This window comes from Colossoma macropomum, unplaced genomic scaffold (assembly GCF_904425465.1).
Source record: "Colossoma macropomum unplaced genomic scaffold, Colossoma_macropomum, whole genome shotgun sequence".
Classification (NCBI taxonomy): Eukaryota; Metazoa; Chordata; class Actinopteri; order Characiformes; family Serrasalmidae; genus Colossoma; species Colossoma macropomum.
Genome location: NW_023494791.1, coordinates 6,498,054 through 6,520,135, shown reverse-complemented (window position 1 = coordinate 6,520,135; position 22,082 = coordinate 6,498,054). Strand labels below are relative to the sequence as shown.

General features: G+C 39.2%; 1 protein-coding gene across 1 annotated transcript in view; it reads right to left on the bottom strand.

The window, feature by feature from the left end:
• rps6ka2 (ribosomal protein S6 kinase, polypeptide 2) overlaps positions 1-14,372 on the bottom strand; it is a 62,045-nt gene extending 47,673 nt beyond the window's left edge. The window contains 1 exon segment of the mRNA XM_036573717.1: positions 13,956-14,372. Coding sequence (XP_036429610.1) covers positions 13,956-14,054 — 99 coding nt within the window. The 5' untranslated portion in view covers positions 14,055-14,372.
• Positions 14,373-22,082: the final 7,710 nt, after the last annotated feature.

Here is a 22,082-nt window from a genome sequence, read left to right as displayed (position 1 = left end):
AACAAACAAATATGAGAATGAGAATTTGTTAAAAATTAAAAACATCAGGATGAAGAAGTCTAAATCACTGGAAGGTTTTCCACCCAACACTTGCATGTGGATTTTGAAAATGTCAGCCAGAAATTCAAAAAATGCCTGAATATAGCAAAATTAGTTTTTACATCTGAATGAGGTGCAAAAGTTGGTTAATCAATAAAAGACAAAGGTGAAAAAAAGGTTTTTTTTCGAATATATGCTGACAAACCGGCAAAAAATTAGATTAGATTAAGAGATCCTTATTAGTCCCACAACAGGGAAATTTCACCTCCCCATTTAACCCATCCGTGCAGTGAAACACATACACACTAGTGAACACACACACCAGGGGGCAGTGAGCACACTTGCCTGGAGGGGTGGGCAGCCCTATCCACAGCACCCGTGAAATACTGGGGGTTAGGTGCCTTGCTCAAGTCCTGTCATGTCCTGTCAGCTCTGGGGATTGAACTGGCAACCTGCCGGTCACAGGGACGGTTCCCCAACCTCCAGCCCACGACTGCCTCATACTCTCAGAACTGTTTGCGGTGGCCTTTGAGGGGCGACGGCATCATCAGATAGCGACTTTAGTCCTCATTAAATGGGTCACTGCCCACTCTACCCAGTGTCTCTGATCTGTTTGGGCTACAGCCATGTAGTGCTGTCAAAACCGCTCTACCAAGAGCCAGACATGTGCACAGATAGACCTCAGGGGGGCTTGAGGTCCTGACCCTTTGCCCTCAGACTGTACAGGCGTCATCTTAGTTGGTGAGTCTAGTGAGTCAGTGGTGCAGCACTGACCGCCTGTGGTTCTCTCAGTAACTCTCACCTGTCACGCATCACCACAGCACTGGAAATCTCACCAATAAACACTGACAGTCTCTTTAAAAAAGTGCTATATTTCATCAAGAGATTATTTTGAACAACAACCAAACATAATGTCGATAATAAGGGAGTATAAATAACTTGCTACAATACGTTTTCATTATTGTAAAACACAGGGATTTATAGGGAGCTCTTAAATAGAGTTATGATTACAAGGTACAGAGCAATGAATTAGTGTGCTGAGTAATCCCATAACTTTGCATGCTGGAGATGGGGGTTCAAGTCCTCCATAGATATCACCACTTGTGCCTTTGGTTGCCTGTGGGGAAACTCTTAACCCTACATTTGGTTTCCTCTGAAACATGATTACACTGCCTCTCTTAAGACTGACTGCAACATGCTGTAATGATCTTAAATTTGACTCAAGTTCATGTTGCCTGCACACACACCTGCCAAGAGGTAATAAAGGTTTGAATCCCTCCACAAGACTCATGTCTCGTGCTGTACAATGTCAGCCTGTCACATCATCTTCAGTATTTCATGGAAGCACTTATTAATTTGCATTTACTTTTAATGACTTCTTGGAAATTTTGAGTAAAATTCACCAAACTATTTGAATGGATACCCTGCTACTGTTACAGTAAGACTAGCGAAGAGCGAAGAGAATTGAAAGAGACTGTGAAGTCAAATTAGTGTGTCTACATTCATTTACGTACATTTGTCCAAACCTGCTAGGCCGCACTCAGTTTTGTGTCAGTATGAACACTGAATTTGTACAGTCTGGTTCAAAAACCCACAAAGATCAGACTCTGCAGTCACTTTAACAGGGGCTTTAAAAAGGAAAGAAAAACCTCTGTGAAATATGATGGTGCTCAACCTTCCTCCTCAATCTTCCACTTCATTCTGAAGCCTTTTCACACCTTTTTGCTACTCATCCACTCCTCTTCATTGCACCTTAGTAGAAGCTTAATCTTTCTTCTTTCTATTTTGGAAAACTAACAGACATTATTGGCAGCTAAGAGTTGGTGCAGTGGGGGTTGTTATAACCAATAGTCAGCAGGAAACAGGAAAATGACCCACTCTTTCACCTTAGAGTGTCAATATAGCTGTAATCCCTGCACTATAGATGAGTCTAAGCACACCATAATGAATGGTTTCATATGGCGCTCAGGGATTCTGAGGAAAAAGGTGTAGAGAGCACCGCTCTTGACAGTGACTGAGAAATTATAGCTTTCATGTTGTTTCATGATGGTTAGGCCCCTTCCTTGGAGTTTATAAGTCACATGTTTAACCATACTACTCTGCAGTGTAATGGGCTCTCCAAAAAAACTATTTTACAGAACAAGAAAAAAAATAATGGAAAAGTTTGACGAAAACCTTCAATGGAAGTTAATATAACAATTGTTCTAAGTAATTTTGGACCATTTTTATTAGTCCATTTGTCATGAACCTTTGACACAGTAGCCACATTTACATGCAGCCTGATTATCTGTTAATAATCCGACTAATAGCGCAATTGGAATAGAATACATCCATGTAAACACCTCAATTGGAATAAACTAGTCTAAATGAGGCCATTTGGAACACAATCCCTATCCGACTGAACGAGGTGGGTAATCCTGTAAATAATCCTTTAAATAGAAGAATAATATCCGTGTAAACGCCTGTATCTGATTACATTCCCAGTCGGAAAGTTTAAGTACGTTCTGATCATGTTCGTCACATCACAGCGAAAGTTTATAATGTTCAACATGGTGGGAGCGGAAACTGGAAACTGGTCTGCAGAGGAGACAAAGTTTACGCTTTGACTCACGTGATGCTCGTTGTCATGGTAACGTCTACACTAAGCGGTACTCCACGAATGCAGATAATTTGTAGTGTGCGTGTAAACAAAGATTTATGCCTCAAAAGCAGTCATGATTCATTTTTACATTACCATCTTCCAACATCTCTTTATCCCTTATAATTAAACATGAATGCTTTTGTTACTGTGCCTTTTAGACTGACATATGTAAATGATCTCTGTTCTGATTGGCTGCCCTGTATTGCGCCTCTTTCTGAAAGCAGTCTAAACTGAAACACTCCTTATAACTTCAGTGTTAATGGGCTGCTGTAGGCTGAATAGGCAGATGCAAGTAAATGGGCTGTTTTCCATGACATCACAGAAACAGTGACTTTAAAATAGGATGTTTTTGCAGCTTAGTATTCATACATAGGCTGTATGGACTGGGGAGTGACCAGTATGTTTTGAAATGTTAACAGTGTTTATACACTATATCAAATTACTTTATTTAAAAAAAGTGAGGAACATTTGGTTTGCCAAGATATGAGTCCTTTAAAACATGACAAACATCCCTCACAGCCATTCAGCTAAATGGGAAACCCTTAGCCTGTTCTGCACTGTTTGTACATCATTCGCACACAGTGGTCTAACAGTTGTGATAAAAGACTGAAAGAATTTTAACTGGTTAGCCAGATCAATATCGGCCACTACTAACTGTGTGCCACAACTGTGATATGAGCAGGATACGTGATCAAAACTGAATGAAAAAGGTATTTGTGAGACCATATAAACTTAAAAGACCAAATACTGTGTTATCAGTTTATCTCTACTCGCAATCCTATAACCAAAGCATATAGATTTAGAGCAAAGCTGTTCATAGTTTGTACCTTTTATTTCTTATATCTAACCACTTTAGAAACTAGGGTATTTCCAAGGGCCAGCAAGTTCTTAAATCAATAAAGAAACACAACAAAGTCCAAGTTTAGAAAAAATGTTAAAAATCCCTGTCCACAAATAAACAAGGCCCTTCAGCAATGACAAACAATTGCCAGAAAAGTCAACACTCCACATTTAAGGTGACAATCCCTGTTCATAGATAGATCTAGATAAAGGCCAATTTTTCGGAATATATTAAGATTTTCTTGAGAAAAGAAAATTAACAAACCTTGTAATTTTAAACAGGGGTGCCCAAACCTTTGCATAGGAATGTGCATTAGTCTTAGAAAAGATTTAACTATCCCTAAACAAGTGTAGCAGTACCACTGCATCTCTCATGAAAACAGAGCATCTCATTTATATGAACATATAATTCTGTTTATTTACAGAAGCATAAGGCCACACAACTAAACACTGCTTTTCCCTTTTAGCTGGCACTGAACAACACCATTCGCCTCTCTCTGCACTGTCTGCGCCAAGACATGATGCTCGCTGCCAGGACATCATAATGCAGACCCCGAGCACAAAGCTATAGTGCAGCAGCTTCTAACGCATGCCTGATGCAATACGGTGCAGCAGCTGCATTTAGCTGTGTCCACAGTCAGGCTGAGGCTGGCAGACTGAGCTTGGGGAATTGAGCAGAAACAACCTAACCTTCTTTCCGTCTCAATCCATTTACCTCTCAATTGAGTTTAAGGGCGCACTGAGGTTAATTTTGTCTCTAAGGCTTTGCCAACGTACACACTTAATTCGACCAATTGGTTTTACTTGGTGGGTTAGAAAAGCGATAATGTAGGAGGTTCGCTATCCAACGGAATTCCTTTCTCTTCTTTTCTCTGGGCAACATTTCTTGCCTTGACCTTTAGTTTCAACAGCCCAAGTTGGCTGAGAGCGATAGGCAACCTATGTTAGCGTAGTGGCATGACTCATTCAAGTGCTACGTGCACTGACTCCGCTCAGCACACATCGGAAAACACTCCAGATGCTTGATTACTCATGCTATATGAGAATGAGCATCATGCACCCCAGGCAGGCACGCAAAACAATCAGACGTTCTTCACGTTCTGTGGCACATATTACACATATTATTCTCGATAGCAATTTAAGAACAAACAGTTAATGTATTATTCAGCAGTCGAGGCTCGTCTCATGGGAAAAATAGAAATAAATTTGCATTCTGAGTAATATACACAGTATACCCAAAAGTATTCAGACAACCTTGGGCCCAATCCCATTTCTTATTTTTACGCCTACGCCTTGTTTTCAAGGGTCACCTTGACCCTTGGAACTGAGTTACAAGTTGTAGTGGTTGAAATCTTCCCCTACTTCATTAACAGGCTACTAGCGGTGCTCTGTAGGCGACCCTGTCCGTCTGCAGTGATAGCAGAGGAAGGTAAAGTTCAGCTCCTCACTGCTGGGCTTTAGTTACATTTAGGGCATTGTATGCCTTCAAAGAGGGGGACAATTATTTATTATCACCCACCCTTAGTTCATCGGTGATATAAAGCTGAAGTCAGCTATTCGCCAGCTTCTTGCTTGAATTTTCTCGTTCCACCTTAAATGGTGCTGATGCCAACAATGTATCTGCTGCACCATTTAAGGAGGAACCGGAAATTTAGCTAGTTAGCTACTGAGGCATCAGCATACTGTTAGTGATTTTTATGCTTTTTGTGAAGAAAAGGACCATAATATGAAACAACATTAAACTAAGACAATAAAATGGTTATTGTAATTTTTAACGGTGAAAACACTCACATTTGTGGGTTTCTTTGATTTCTTATCTTGCGCAGCCATCTTGCTTTTTGTCTCATAACACTCTGTTTGGAGTGTGAAAAACCTGAAAAACCTCCATTTGGAGGGCCATGTAGCCCTAACACTTCACCCTACCCCTAGACGTGAACACACAAAGCAGAGGGTTAAGGGCTAAGTGGCAGGGGAAAGGTGTGAAATGGGATTGGGCCTAAGATGCAGTCATTGCTGACCAAGGTGTTGAGTATACACACATGCACACACACACACACCCACACACACACACCAACAACCCCAACACCACCACCCCACCCCCAAAGTATATACTGGCAGCCACCCAAGTATATTTTGTACCACAGTGTTTCATCATTTCTTTGAACAGACTGGAACATGAGCCTAAGGTCACCATAGGCTAGAGGGGTATAAAGCCCACCAGTGTTGGGCTGTGGAGCAGTGGAACTGTGTTCTCTGGAGTGATGGAGCTCCATATAGTACCTTTGGGATGAGCTGGAGTGATCCAGAACTGACCATCCAACATCATTACCTGACCTCACTAATGTTCTTGTGGCTGAATACAATCAAATCCGGCTGAATACAGTCAAATCCTCACAGCAATGTTCCAACATCTAGTGCAAAGCCTTTCCAGAAGAGTAGAGGCTGTTACTGCAACAAATTGGGACAAACTCCCTATTCATACCCTTCATTTCAGATGAAACACTGGATGAGCAGGTGGCGTTTAGCATATTTTGCTGTTTTTTAAAGCCCAGTGCTGTTTTTCAACTGTACAGGACCTTTGACTGCCTTTGACCACCTTGAACTATCACAGCCCCTTCAGCATTCAGCGCTAACGCAAATATCCCCCCTAATGTGGATGATCCCTGGTTGAAATGCTGACATTGAGGGTGATAATGTTGCCAGTGAACTCATTAAAAAGACAGATTCTCACATGTTCTCCTATTTGAGTCCTGATTAAACTGTACCTACTAGTATATAAATCATCCAGTGTGTATATGTGTGTGTGTGTGTGTGTGTGTGTGTGTGTGTGTGTGTGTGTGTGTGTGTGTGTGGGCATAATTCAAGCACGGAACAGCAACTGTATTGATTTAGATCATAAAGAGGAACCAGTCAGATAATCCATAAGGGAGAAGATGCAGCTCAGCTTTGTCCTTTTCGGCTGACTGGGCTCATAGTGCCAATAACTCAAAGTATTCACTGTATTCAAAGCATTCAAAGTAGTCTTTGTGTTGGACTCATTACAGTCAGTTAATAGAGGACAAAATCTTGGATCATGCAGGATGCAGGATCATTTTGTATGCTTCCAAGTTACTAAGCACAAACGCCCAAAATTTTTATCTTGATTTAGAAGCTTCTGTCCACTTTCAACTGAAAAGGCTGTGACTGGGCCAGGTTTCTGTTTCTGATGATGGCTGGCTAAGGACTGCATTCATCTCCCAAACAGGACAAAGAACTGGAAAAAAGAAATAGATAACTTTGACAGACATTCAATTTTATTTTAAGACACCATTTTAGTAAGATGGTTCCATTGTTGAATGGTAATGGCTGGCCTGAGTGAGTTGAATACCCAAGCATTTGTTCATTATGCCGATATACAGTCCTTTATTTAGTGCTCAGAAGCTTCATCTTTTGTTTAGCCTTTTAGAAAACACCAGAGCTGTAGCGCACATGCGGAGGGTTATGTGTCAGTTTAGGGCTAAATGATGAATCGTTTTTATATCACCATCACAATGTGAGAGCAATTTTTAATCGCAAGAGCTGTAATTTTAATTTTTTCCTACTTTATTTAATATTTTACATGTGGAAATTTAATTTTACAGATCTTGTGACCATTCAAAAAATAGATGTAATGGCTTCTTGGCAAAAAAAATGAACAAATAATTAAGGTTTGGAGCTTTTGTAGAAAACAACTGCATTTCAATCGTTATATCAGTCAACTGCAATTAGACTTTTTCCCAAAATCATTCAGCCCTTCTTAAAAGGACGAATGTCAAAACTTTAATTTCAACACAATCCAGTACTGAGGGTGGAAAGTCTCAAATTACTATAGCTAATGTTACTGTAATGTTGAAAACACACAATATATCAACAAAAACAACAATTACAAGAAATAATGAATAGGGATATGGACTGATCTGACTACAACAACAATGCTTAAGATAATTCCTACTGATGGACGTGATATTAGGCTATGAAACTGTCACACCCATGTAATGTTAGCTAAAGGCTGAAGCCCCATAAGATTTCACAATGCCAATATATTTCTTTAAAAGAATGAAGCAAGAGAAGTGAGTAAAAATTATTAAAGTGGAAAACAACATTTAAAACAAAGAGAAACTGCCAAATACACACTCGTTTGGATACAGTGTTCACTGTTGAAAGACATGAAGAAGCCAAATGAATGTGTATTTGGCAGTTTCTCTTTGTTTTAAGTGTTGTTTGCCATTTTAATCATTTTTACTCGCTTATCTTGCTTCAGTCTTTTAAAGAAAAATAGTGACATTGTGAAAATGATTAAAATGGTAAACCTTTAAAACAAAGAGAAACTGGCTACAGTTTTCACTGTTGAACATTCACATGAAGAAGCCGAACACATCCTCTGTCACTTGTTTAACCGGCGCGGAGCTCAAAGATGAAAACAGAGAGAGTGAGCTAGCTAATGGGTTCAGCTGATTCCTGTGAGTTATGAACAGCCATAAATTTATACACATTTAGTATAAAACACTGAAATAACCCACTGGGTCATCAATCCTGTATGAGATTTATGTTCGTTCAACAAAATTATTTAATAACGATGGAACCTGAACTTGGACCACTAAGTCAGCATTGGAATATGAATTTGGCTCCATTCAGCAAACCAGCGAAACTGATTTACATCCTGAATTTCTGTACCATCACCATGTAGATATACAAAAATTCAATCAGACTTATCGGTCTCCTTTATCTGACATAACATTAAAGCACATCTGAACAGTCTCGGCCTCTTTGGAACGTCAATCATAAAACTGGGCGTATAAATGTGTAAAAATATTTGAAAGCTAGAATATTTTGATTACCAGAGAAATATCTAACACCTAAAATATAAACATCTTAAACTAACAAACTTAATCATGGTTAATTCTGAAATGTAAATATTATTATAAGGTATTTATAAGGTTCACGGTGAGAATTAGTATTCAAGTATTCGTCCAGAAAAACAACGAGTATTAAATGTCTGTAAAATGCTGTTCATGCCAGCTCTAGGTAATATTGGTGTTTCGTAATCAAATATTAAAGGAATTCTCCAGCGTTTTCCAACCTAATGTGTATCTGCTGTATCTATATCGCAGTAAAATAACTATATCATCATAGAAAACAATTCTGACAGGTTTCCCTATACAATAAAGAACAGAGTGTGTGTAAACTTAACAGAAACTAAAGGGCAGATGCTGAAATACCAACTTACTGGCTTCAATTATAACTGTCTGTTGTGTTTGTTCTTTTCTAAGGACAAGGGCTTTATTATTTATGATAATCCACCATATGCTAAAGACACAGAGATAGGTAGGAGATTAGGTTGAAATACGCTGGAATATTCTTTTAAGAGACCAAAAGGCAGCACTGACCACAGTACAGTTCAGTCCCACTCATTGTTATTCTGTGCGAGGGAGTCTTCCAGTGCAGCAACCTATGTACCAGATTTGCTCCGTTACGCTCCCCTCCCGAGCGCTTCTCTACAGTGGCCCCTGGGGCTCACTGACATCAGCTCCTGTAACAGCAGCTCAGCCCTGCAATGTGGTGTACACCGAGGCCTCTACAGTAAAACAGCCTAAAGGCAACACTGCCCCTAAAGTACAGTGTATTATTTTTAGTCTCTAGGCAGGAGTCTTCCTCTGAAACAGGCCACATACTGACTGGCTTTGCGCACAGTCAGTATGGCTAAAAAAGCATATTTACAAACTGTCATATTAGCTGAACTGAACTTTTCACAACATAAGAGAGATTCTTGATGTTCTTCTGGTCCCACCTGTAGATCAGCGGTTCTCAAACTAGGGGTCTCAGTGGGGGTCACAGAACCATCTCTGAAGTTGTATCTCTGCTTAGTCAGTTTTAACTTTGTCGGTTTATTTAATCTGCTTTGGTCTTATAAAAAGAGTGGTACTAGTTTAAACCCCTTAAAATCTCAGGCTTATTACATGGTAAGGCTTATTATTCAGTAACTACAAGGACTACAAGGCAAACCACCTGAGTTATTCTTAGGTCACTGAAGTGTGTAGTAAAATTACAGACCTGCCGGTGAGTCCTGACCATTTAAGGAGTTAAAAATGCTAGATATTATTAAATGTCATTCGAGTGAAACGTGTGCCAACCAATCAATATTCACGGCCATACTGGGCCCTCTTAATGAGTTATCTGTAATGTCACAGGTCCAGTCCATGTCTCTTGTCATGTGTGGTGATAGCTGTGGAGAAAGCTATGTATAAGTGTCTGGTAAGACATGGATCTCATTCATTAAGTGAAAGTAATGACCTGGGAGGCAGGGGGGGCAAGGGGGAGGGGATAGAGTGAGGCACTTGTTATTCACAAAGGGGGACTTGAGCCCCGTTTGAGCTGGATTAGTTTTACCTGGGGAGTGATTAACAGTGAGAGCTGTGATTTTAACCCAGTATGAATCTGCAGTGACCACAGTTTTTACCATTAATAATTCCGGATTACCTTCTATAATTTGGTGAACCTGAGGCTCCCTCAGTAACAGCAGCCCTGTTCAAATTGACATCACAGTAATGTAACAACAAAACTGGGTAAAAGAAAACGACCCAATTTCTTAATTCTTAAGTTCACGACAATGGGTGTCAACCCACACTGAAATGAGATGTAAAGTCTCTTGCCTAGCACAGAGTCGCAATTCGAGTCTTTCCCTGCCGTGCTTGCCATTTAGCCATGTCATTGTGGAAGCATGGCGCATACTGGATAACACTAATGGGAAAGTCCACATGATGATGTTTTGATCTGGGCTATTTGGGGTATTTTGGGGAAATTACACAGATCTTTCATCCTATATGAATGGACCAGTCAAATCATGCACAGATCACACAACCAGATTTCTTCTAGGAAAACTAATCCAGCTCAAATAGGGTTTTCTGAGAAAGTTTGAGAAAAGCTGCCATATACATACTTTTCTTAATATCATCAACAAACATTAAAGAATTCCCATCTGATGCAAAACTGTACAAATGAGGCATAATAGCAACAACAGGAGCCATATAACCTTTACACTCCAAGCTTCAGGATTACCATCTTATTCAAGGACGAAGTCTAGATGTATAGAGTCATTAAATCCTTCGTATCCTTGACATTTAACAGGGTTTTTACTGCACCATGCTGGGCACTGAACCTGTGACCTTCCGGCTACGGCAGGGGTGTCCAATCTTAATCACAAAGGGCCAGTGTGGCTGCAGTTTTCATTCCAATCAAGATGAAACGCCTAATTTAATTTGTTTATTCAGTTGGTTATCCTGCTTTTTTGGAATGAAAACCTGCAGCCACACCAGCCCTTTGGATAAGACTGGACACCCCTGGGCTATGAATATGTGACACTGCAGCTTACTATCCTTTCCCTACAGTGAAGCTAGTAGAGTTTTTCATGTTCATATGGTCACATATTACCAAATCTTCTATTTTAAAAGTGTTAGAGTCTAAATTATATTTACACATTAAGATATTACGCATACATGCTGAAATAAAAACAATATTACAGACTTCTGGATGCCATTTGCTGAATATTTTCCTTCATTCAGGTCTGCTCTTAAAATAATATTATTATATTATCTCATTTGCATACTGACCAGATTATATCCATACTCACTTTGTTATAAATATCCACAGATAATAGATGGCACTTCAATAAAGGGACAGACTTAATGCAATGCTTGTCTCAGGTAAACATATTATGCAGGCGTCCACATTTTCAAGGGCACAATATCTCAGTCCCACTTTGTTCCACAATTGACATTATGACTAATAGGCAGGTTCAGCATAGGAGCTACAATTAAATGAATCATCACCCTAAAAACAGAAGCATAACAATATAAATACATATCATAGTATAGCAATGTCTGTGTCAGAAATATCTAGAACAGAAATGGACCCAATTGTGTAGTACATTTCAACAGCAGGACACCTGGACTCAACATAACACAGACGTCCCACTGCATTTTACTCTTCGTCAGCTGAAATGCAGTCATCAAACAAGAAGTCAAGCAGTTTGATGACTTAACTTTTAATACTGCCAGACAGGTATGTCAAGGTTGATCATCTGAGTCGGCAGACATTTCAGCGTTCAGCAAAAAAAAAGAAAAACAATGTCAAAGCGTCCAGTGCTGTTTGAAAACAAACACAGGACTAGACTCTGCTCATGTGTTTTTACTGTTTACTCAGAAAAAAATGTTCAGATTTTACTTAAATTTGAAACAGAAAATATGTCTGATGAGTATCCCAAGGTTAACAGAGCTGTTCTCAATACAAATGTAAAATATGACTAATATAAAGAAAAGATATCCATACTTGACCTTTTTGATCAAAGACTGATCAAATCTGTAATCATAATGATATATACAGCTTCAAAAAGAGGTTTTTACTATTATATGCCTTTAAGATAAACAATAAACATCATTTATAATAAACTTTGATATCTTTTGATCGTTTGAGGTCGTGTCCTTTTGATACATTTCATTGATATCCTTCTTTTTACTTTTTATTTTTCCCCCTGAAGTCTTTTTATAACAATGTGTGCCTTTATGAATCAAAAACGGTCATTCATTTTTACATGATCATGATCTCTCCTTATTCCTTACAACTGAAAAGGATGTTTTTGTTACTGTGCCTTTAGGACTGACGTATGTAAATGAGCTCTGATTGGCTGCCTTGTATTGTGACACAATTAAAAGCAGCCCAGGCTGAAACACTCCTTATAACGTCAGTGTGAGTGAGCGGAGCTAAACTGCTGTAGGCTGAATAGGTGGATGTGTGTAAATGTGTTGGTTTTTGTGACATCACAAAAATAATATATTCAAAACTGGCTGTTTTTGTGGCTTAGTTTACATATATGGTCTGATGGACTGACGGGGTGAATGGTACATTTTTTAACTTGAGCAATGTTTACAAGCTTCAAAGAGACCAAAAACTTTATTTAAAAAAGGTGAGGAGAAGTTTTCCATGATTCGGCCCCTTTAAAACAAAACTGAAATCTGTGATAATCTTCTGATGCTGTGCTTAGAGAAAAGAATGAAGACAACAACAAAATATTGTGCAACCTTAAATTGATAGTCTATATCAGATAACAGCCCGATCCCCCCAGGTAGAGGGTAAAAACTCTTTTATTTTCTTCTTTGTTTCTAGCAGCAGTGTGTTGACTTAGTATTTCAAAATACTGACTTACTTTCTCAAAATACTGGCAGAGAGTTTCTGAACTCTCTAAGACTTTTCTTGTAATAATGACTTATTTTTCTCAAGATTTTGAGATACTATGTCAAAAATTAGATATTAAATTTCAAGAAAATAACTTGTTGGGATAAGCCATTATACAGGACACTAAGTCATTATTTTGACATCAATCGTTGCGTTGACATCAATATTTTTTACATCAGTTGTCAATGTTTTAATGCAATAGTCAATATTTTGAAAAAACAGATCCTTTATTTCAAGATGCTAAGTCAGAATTTTAAAGAATGCACAATATTTCAAGATGCTAAGTCTAATATTTTGAGAAAATAAGTCATTGTTTTGAAAAAAGAAGTCAATATTTCAGGAAAAGCCATTATTTCATAATCCGAGTTGATATTCCAAGAAAACAATTTATTTTTAAGATACTAAGTCAAAATTTGACAAAGTATATTTTGAAGAAATAAGTCATTATTTCCAGAAAAAAGTCATTTTTTTTGACACAGCAAGTCCGTTTTTGACATGATAATCAATATTTTGAGAACACAGGTAATTATCTCAAGATACTAAGTCAGAATTTCAATTATAATAATAATAGTTATTTATTATTTCAAGATGCTAAGTCAATATGATGAGAAAATAAGTCGATATTTGAGATACCCAGTCAATATTTCAGGAAAAGCCATTATTTTGACACCGTAGGTAAAGATTTTGAGAAAATGAGCCACTATTTCAAGAAGTCAAATTTCTGAGAGAGATATAGTCAGTATTCCTAGATAATAAGTCATCATTTTGAGATGATAAGTGTGTATTTCGAGACATTTTTGCCACACTGCCGTGATAAAGAGAGGAGGGGCTCAGTGTTATGGTCTTCCTCGGTATGGGGTGGATCTCTGTGGAGGAGGAAACTCTGTAAGGTTAGTTTGGTGAGGTTTCCACACTGGAACACGCGCACTGCGCCTCAGTCAGCCTGACATTCCGCCACAGAGCCGAACCACACTGACACCCTCACCACCTTCACAGAGAGTCACTGTAGCGTTGACTGAGCATCGGCAGCGTTCATACAAACCCAGCCGGACACTGAATCAACCCTGCAGAGTTCAGCAGCGGATATTCTGCTGTAGTAGTTCTCAGCTGTGCTACAGTGTAAACTCACACCTCACAGAATACCAGAACAGACCTTCACACACACACACACACACACACACACACTCACCTCTAGTTTGCACAGGCTGGAGCTCTTCGAGCGAGACTTCTTGCGCAGGTAGACCGAAAACCACCTCCGCACTGTGAATTTCCTCATGTTCGTGTCCATACCGGCCCAAATTCGCTCTGCTCTCCTCCTGAAGGCAATTTATCTCTGTCCTGGGCTTAAATCCAGATCAGCCGCACAGTAACAGTGAGGGGGATTTACAGTAGCTTCTCGGCCGCCCCCCCTCCACTAATCCATAACGCAGAGTTATGAGCAGGAGAGACGACCGCAAGAAAACCGGCAAAATAAAAACACAAAAACCACCAACAGCACCAGCCCGAGGTCAGTCTCGGCTGACCGCTCCGGCTGCTGCAGCGTCTCCGGGCTCAGGTCGCAGGCAGGTGTCCTCAGCACGGCGCTCGGCTGTCATGCCTGTGAGTCCCCCTCTGCCAGCCTGAGCACCTTCACCTCCCTCCCAAACGCTCGAGCTGCTCAGCGGCCCAATCGCGTGCCAGTGCTTTTTTTCCCGCCCATAGTCCGACAAGCCCCGCCTCCTGCGCGAGGATTGGACCTGAGTTGACACTCGTAAGCAGAGATGGGTAGTAACTGCACACATGACCTTCTGCTGTGGAGGACCGCAGAGACATTTAGGCACTCATAATAAAGACGAAGTTTCCCATAATTATAACTTAGCATCTCATAATTATGATAGGCACCTCATAATTATGATTTACTCTCTCATAACTATGACTAAGGATCTCATAATTATGATAGGCACCTCATAATTATGACTTACTCTCTCATAATTATAACTTAGTATCTCATAATTATGATAGGCACCTCATAATTATGACTTACTCTCTCATAATTATGACTTAGTATCTCATAATTATGATAAGCACCTCATAATTATGACTTACTCTCTCATAATTATGACTTAGCATCTCATAATTATGACTTAGCATCTCATAATTATGACTTAGCATCTCATAATTATGATAGGCACCTTATAATTATGACTTAGCATCTCATAATTATGACTAAGCATCTCATAATTATGATAGGCACCTCATAATTATGACTTACTCTCTCATAATTATGACTAAGTATCTCATAATTATGATAGGCACCTCATAATTATGACTTACTCTCTCAAAATTATGACTTAGTATCTCATAATTATGATAAGCACCTCATAATTATGACTTACTCTCTCATAATTATGATAAGCACCTCATAATTATGACTTACTCTCTCATAATTATGACTTAGCATCTCATAATTATGATAGGCACCTCATAATTATGACTTACTCTCTCATAATTATAACTTAGTATCTCATAATTATGATAGGCACCTCATAATTATGACTTACTCTCTCATAATTATGACTTAGTATCTCATAATTATGATAAGCACCTCACAATTATGACTTACTGTCTCATAATTATGACTTATTATCTCACAATTATGACAAGCGCCTCATAATTGTGACTTACCTTCTCATAATTATGACTTAGTGTCTCATAATTATGATTTAGTATCTCATTACAATGACACTGTAATTGTTAAATCATAAGTCATAATTATTAGATACTAAGTCATAATTATGAGAAAGTAAGTCATTATGAGATACTAAGTCATACTTATGACAGTGAATCATAATTATGAGAAGATATTTTTATTAAGTTTTTATTAAGTCATAAATATGAGATTGAACCTCAATATTATAAAAAGTACATTATTATGGGATACTAAGTCAAAATTATGAGATGCTAAGTCATAATTATGAGATATTAAGTTATTAATTATGAGAAAGGACCTCATTATTATGACATAGCAGGTCAAAATGATGAGATACTAAAGCATAATTAAGAGATACTTAGTCATAATTATGGAAAACTTTCAGAGTAGTATGACTTGCTAAACGGCTGTATATTTTTTTCAATGGCAGAAACGAGCTTCCATAATTAACACACTCAGGAAAAATGGTAAACATTAAGTCCAAAGTGGATCAAATCACTGCTTTCTGTTTTATTTGCATTTCTGCTAACGTCCCACGCTCACATTATGCTCTTGCTTGAGAGCGGTACACCCATCTGTGTTTTTGAGCATTCCTCCTGTGCTAGGATTGGCTAAGAGTTGGTATTACTATGCATGAGAACTCTGCCTAGGTTTCGATTGACTAGGAGTTCATACTCGCAGGTAGTTCATGTAGGTCATGCATATTGCTAGGACTGGCTGGGGGGAGTGTAAGCACAAGCGATCCACCTGTGCTAGGACTGGCTATGAATTCATCCACTCTGACCTGGACTGACTAGGAGTTCATGCTTGTACATATGAGCAGTCTGTCTGCGCTTGGACTGGATAGGACTACACATTCATACTCAGAAGTCACTAGGACTGGACATAACATCATAGATAGGAACTGTCCACCTGCCATTCGTTTGGGTGATGCAGCTCCTCAGCTTCTTATGCAAAGCAGCCTGTGATTTGTACGTGAGAAACTTGTTACTGTTATACATTTTTTTAGATCAAAATACACACACATGTTAATTTGGCTCATAACAACTCCTCCCTTGTTGAGAGAGAGAAGAATGACCTTCATAATCTTTTTAATGGGTTAAAGAACAAAAACCCTGTGGAGTAATGACACCATTCATTACATCTGACAGATGCATCTGGCCAGGGCGGCTAGACTTATGTGTCAATCAATCAAGCTGATCAATGTCTATTTGTGCATGACTAAATATAGTGTGGTACATTGAAAAAAGAAAAAAAACACAACAGTGAGAACAGTGGCCTTAAAAAACCTTGATAGCCTTGGGATTATCCACTGATTGCATAACTCACATTAGCTGATCAATAGGAATGGGAGATGAGGACATTTGCCATCTGAGAACAATTCCTTAACATATTCCAGTCCTTACCATATTCCAGTGATTTAGTGTATGTTACCATATCCCACATCTTTTCTGCATGTTATGTCTTCAAGTCATAAGTACACTGTATATGATATATACAAAAGTATCCAAACAGCCCTTCTAATGACTGAACACACAGCTTATATAATCTCCATAAAAAACACTCACAACAGATTCTGACACTTCAGAGCAGCTGTATATGAGCCTAATGTCACCTTACTCAATGCCAAGTGTCAGCAAGAGGGGTATAAAGCCCCCAAATGGGTAGAAGCACAGGTGTTCGATGCCTGCAAGGCATTTCTGCCTGATGCACCTCCGCCAGTGCCAGTGGGTCAGCTGCAGGGTCGTCAGCTGGGAGCCACCCTTCACAGAGTTTCGCCCCTTCAAACCTAGAATGTCTCTAGGGTGGTGGGACAGTGGTTGGACGTCGCCCTTCCACCCCCTACAGCTGGCCCTAAGTCCTTCTCTTCCTCTGAGCCACATCCAGAAGCTCTCTTTCTCTACCTCCTCAGCTAGTTCTCTTATGTTCCCTTCTTTTTACTCTGAGGGTTTTCAATAGCTGCTGGATGGATTTTCCAACAAAGCCTCTGCATCCGACTTCAACAGGGTAGGTGCATGCTTTCCACCCTGCTCCTGTGCATCCTGGAGTAAGCTCGCTGTACTTCTCCTTTTCTCTCTCAAAGGCTGCCTCTGTCATTTCTTCCCAAGGTACTGTGAGTTCTGCAATGCTTACTGTCTTGGCAGAGATGGACCACAAGACCATGTCTGGCCGTAGGGAAGTTGTGGCTATTTCGGATAGAAACTTAAGCTGCTGGTTAAGGTCAACCCTCATCTGCCACTCGCATCCAGGTTTCAGTATGGACCACTCCCTCCGGTTGATGATTTCCGCTTCAATTCTTTGCCTGAAGAAGCATATCTGTGGTTTGGCAGATGATGGGCTGGTTTTATTGAGTTCAAGCCTGCATTTCTCCAAAACCTCAGCCAGCTGTCAGAGTACTTGGTCGTAGCACCACCTGTACTGGCCCTGGGTCAAAGCTGATTTGCAGCTGGTAAGGATGTGTTTCAGGTTGAGATTTTGGGCATCACAGAGACTGTAGTTTGTTTCCAAGCCATACCAGAGATGCACATTCTAGGGGCAAAAAATTATTAATAGCTACAATAGAAAATGAGACTCCTAACAACCACCTGGAAGACCTGTTAGACACCAAAACCGCCCCCATCAGATAAACTTAAAGCTTTCATCTTTGAGAGAGAGGAGAAAATCAAGCTGCTTCAGATCTGAAAACATCCACAGGTGTTTCTGTCCATCCTTCCACTGTGAGAAGACGACTCAGCGCTGTGGGTCTGAAAGGATGTGTAGCTGTCAAGAAGAACCTCACTGAAAAAAGGAGATATCAAACAAAGAAGCTGAACAATGGACTGACCACCCCAGAGTCCAGACCTCAACATTTACTTAATGTGTTTGAGATTATTTGAAATGTAGGAAGCAGAAAATGTAACCAACTTCTGAGACTAAACTTCGGAGGCGTGGAAAAATATCCCTGCAGATTTCTGTGAAAAACAAGTGGCAGAATGGAAAAAATAGAAGCTGTAATAAAGGCAAAATGTGGACCCACTTAATGCTGGAAAATACGATGTATTTCATTTCAGTGAGGCTTCTGTGTGATTGCCTACCAAATAAATGTTTTCCAAATAGTGAAAAACTTGAACTTAATGACTACTTGGACTGTAAATTATGTGAATGTTTGGTGGTCTATAATGTACCTCAGTGACAGTTCCTCAGGTGCAAAATATTTGTATACAAACTAGCGAGTCAAGAAAAAATAACGTATTATTTATTAACCAATACTAGCACAATCCTATCTGGCCCATAAAATTATTTTTCATTTTCTCTCAATATTAGCCCATTTCAGAACATGTTGCACTACAGTTCCCAGCATGCACTACAGCATAATGTATGTAATGTAATGTAATGTAGCCTATTGTAATTGTATTGTATTTGATTGTATTTGTGTAATGGACTGTATAATTGTAATTGCACATATAAAACTACAGTGCAGTAATGTATAATCAATTTACTTGAGGTTTTTTGATAATTAGGTCAAAACAGTGGAAGAGGCAGATGTTTTTCTCTCCTTGTAAAATGTTCACATTGCAGTAAAATGTTGCTTGTTGATTGGGAAAATCTCTCACCCTCATCTCATTTTCTACATTTTCCAAAGGCCCACATGTTTTATTCCTGGCTTGCTGTGAGTCTGAGAGAATAAAGACACCAATGTTTTGGCCAGCTGAGTAGTTAAAGGTGTTATGTTGTCTTCGGGTGTGAAAAAGTAATTGCCCCCTCTGGTGAACAGAGCCTAATTATAGCCTAGAGATAATCACAATCTGTTGCTGGAATGCTTTAGTAAATAATTGGGTTTGATTCGGGAACCAACCAAATACAAATTAGACAGATTTTTTTCCTTAACCATCAGCATGAAGCAGCTCATAGCATCTAGAAGAACAAAATGTCACAGGGTCAATATATTTCTAAAGACATTCACAGAAAATGTTGATGCCTAAAGTGAGCCCTGTCAGTATGGTAACAGTCCCAAAACCTTTTCTAAAGGATAGAATAAACCATTAAAATCTGTAGAATCTGTAGAACCGACAGTCAGACTTATCTTTATGAAGTTGAGAAAGACTGTACAAAGTACAGTTTGAAGAAAAGAAGAAAAACAGAAAGCCCAAAAAATAAGGAGAATTTAGAATTGATGGTAGAATAACAAGGTGCAAACGACTGCTAGAGCCTCAGTGGTTCTTTAATGTTCTGGAATGTTCTGGAATGTTCTAACGTTCCGTGGACAGACAGTCAGAAAACAAACACAATGTCAAGTCCAATTATGTCTGGGAAACAATAGCCTTCCACTTTCAGCAGTAAGAACATCATACAAGTGGTTAAGCATGGTAATGTCATGTCTTAGGTGTGTTTTTTAATTTGTCTGTATTTCTACTGGCTATTAGTAAAGAAAATACATGAATTCACTCCAAAATAAGAGAGGCTTACTGAAGAATGTAGACTACTTCTTTCCATAACTTGAAAATAAGTTCAGTGTCAAACTGCATTGAGATGTTGTGACAGCGTTTGAGCAATTCATGCTCAAAAACTTAAAAAATGTCATGGAGTTACATCAGTTGTGCTGGAGAAGCAGACTAAATGTCTTCGACTGTAATGTGAGAAACAGGCCTGTAATAGCAAGCCAGGAAGTCACTGAACCTAAACGTAGTAAACATGAGTAAAGGGGCCAATTACCTTTTTACAGGAAGACACTAAGAGATGCTAAATTTTCTCACATAAATGCACTTTGTGGTATTTGCGCATTCATGTTTCCATATGCCTAACATTCACTACTCGTTGAGCATCGTTGAGCATCTCATAATAATTATTATCAGAAAGATGCAAATATGATCAAAACCCAAACATCTTTTTTACAGCACTGCAGTGATTCACTGGGCACCGTTATTATTACTGCACTTCTTTCAAATGAGGGATCTTGAGTTCTTGAGGGTGAAGAGGATGGTAGAATGGCTGATAGCTACAGTGCTGGTGTGGTGCTACAGGTTCTTACAGTGCTGATGTAGTGCTGTGAGTTATTACAGTGCTGATGCAGTGCTGTATATTGTTACAGTGCTGATGTAGGAATGTAGGACTACAGTTTGTTAGTTCAGATTTAGCACTACAGTTTGTTAGTGCTGATGAAGTGCTGTAGGTTCCTACAGTGCTGATGGGCTATACATTGTTACAGTGCTAACGCAGTACTAAGTTGTTACAGTGCTGATGTAGTGCTGCATGTTGTTAGTGTGTTGATGTAATACTACAGGTTGTCACAGTGCTGATATAGTACAAAAGGTTGTTACATCACTGATGTGGTGCTCCAAGTTGTTGCAGTGCTGATGTAGTGCTACCGATGTTTATAGTGCTGATTCAGTGCTACAGGCTGTTAGTGCTAATGTAATGCTACAGGTTGTTACAGTGCTGATGCAGTGCTACAGGTTGTTACAGTACTAATGTAGTGCTACAAGCTGTTACAGTGCTAATGCAGTGCTACACGTTTTTACAGTGCTGATGCAATGCTGCAAGCTGTTACAACGGTGATGTAGTGCTACTGGTTGTTACAGTGCTGATGTGTTGCGACAGGCTGTTGAAGTGCTGAAGTAGTGCTACAGTTTATTACGGTGCTGATGTACTACAGGTTGTTACAGTGCCAGTGTAGTGTTACCAGTGGTTACAGCGCTGATGCAGTGCAACAGGTTGTTCATGCTAATGTAATGCTACAGGTTGTTACAGTGCTGATGCAGTGCTACGGGTTGTTACGGTACTGATGTCTTTCTATAGGTTGTTGAAGCGCTGAAGTGGTGCTACCGTTTGTTACAGTTCTAATATAGTACTACAAGTTGTTACAGTGCTGATGTAGTACCACTGGTTGTTACAGTGCTGATGTGGTGCTATACGTTGTTGCTGTAGTGCTTCAAGCTGTTACAATACTGATGGAGTGCTACTGACTGCTACAATGCTCATGTGGTGCTGCAGGTTGGTACAGTGCTGGTCTAAAGTAAGACGGTATTACAGTGCTGATGTAGTACTACGTGTTGTTACAGTGCTGATGTAATATTATAGGCTGCTATAATGATGATGTAGTACTACATGTTGTTACAGTGCTGATGTAATATTATAGGTTGCTATAATGATGAATTACATGTTGTTACAGTGCTGATGTAATGCTACATGTTGTTACAGTGCTGATATAGTGCTGCAGGTTGTTAAAGTGGTTATCAGTTTCCAAAATAGTTTTATACCAGAAATTATTAGCTGTCTGGTAGGCATGCACAACAGTATCAGCATTCATATTCCAAAAAAGGGACTCACTGAAAAATCTAAATGTCTATTTTGGCTCTTTTAAAGTCCACAGTTCATAATTTGGCCACATAGTGGAGTTCAATAGTTTCCTGCAGTGCCTGCTGATAGTGAACTTTTGCAAATGGCCCAAAAACGGTCGCTTATATCAGAGTATGAGGAATCACTTCTTTCACACTTTCGTGTGTTCATTTAAGTGGCAAAGTTACCAAGCACTGTCTTCAATAACTGCAAAAAAATTATATTGTTGGTCAGGACTGTTATCACAACAACAAATTAGTCAAAATACCCAACTGCAGTTTGCTCCATACCCTGTCAGTGCCAATTTTTGGA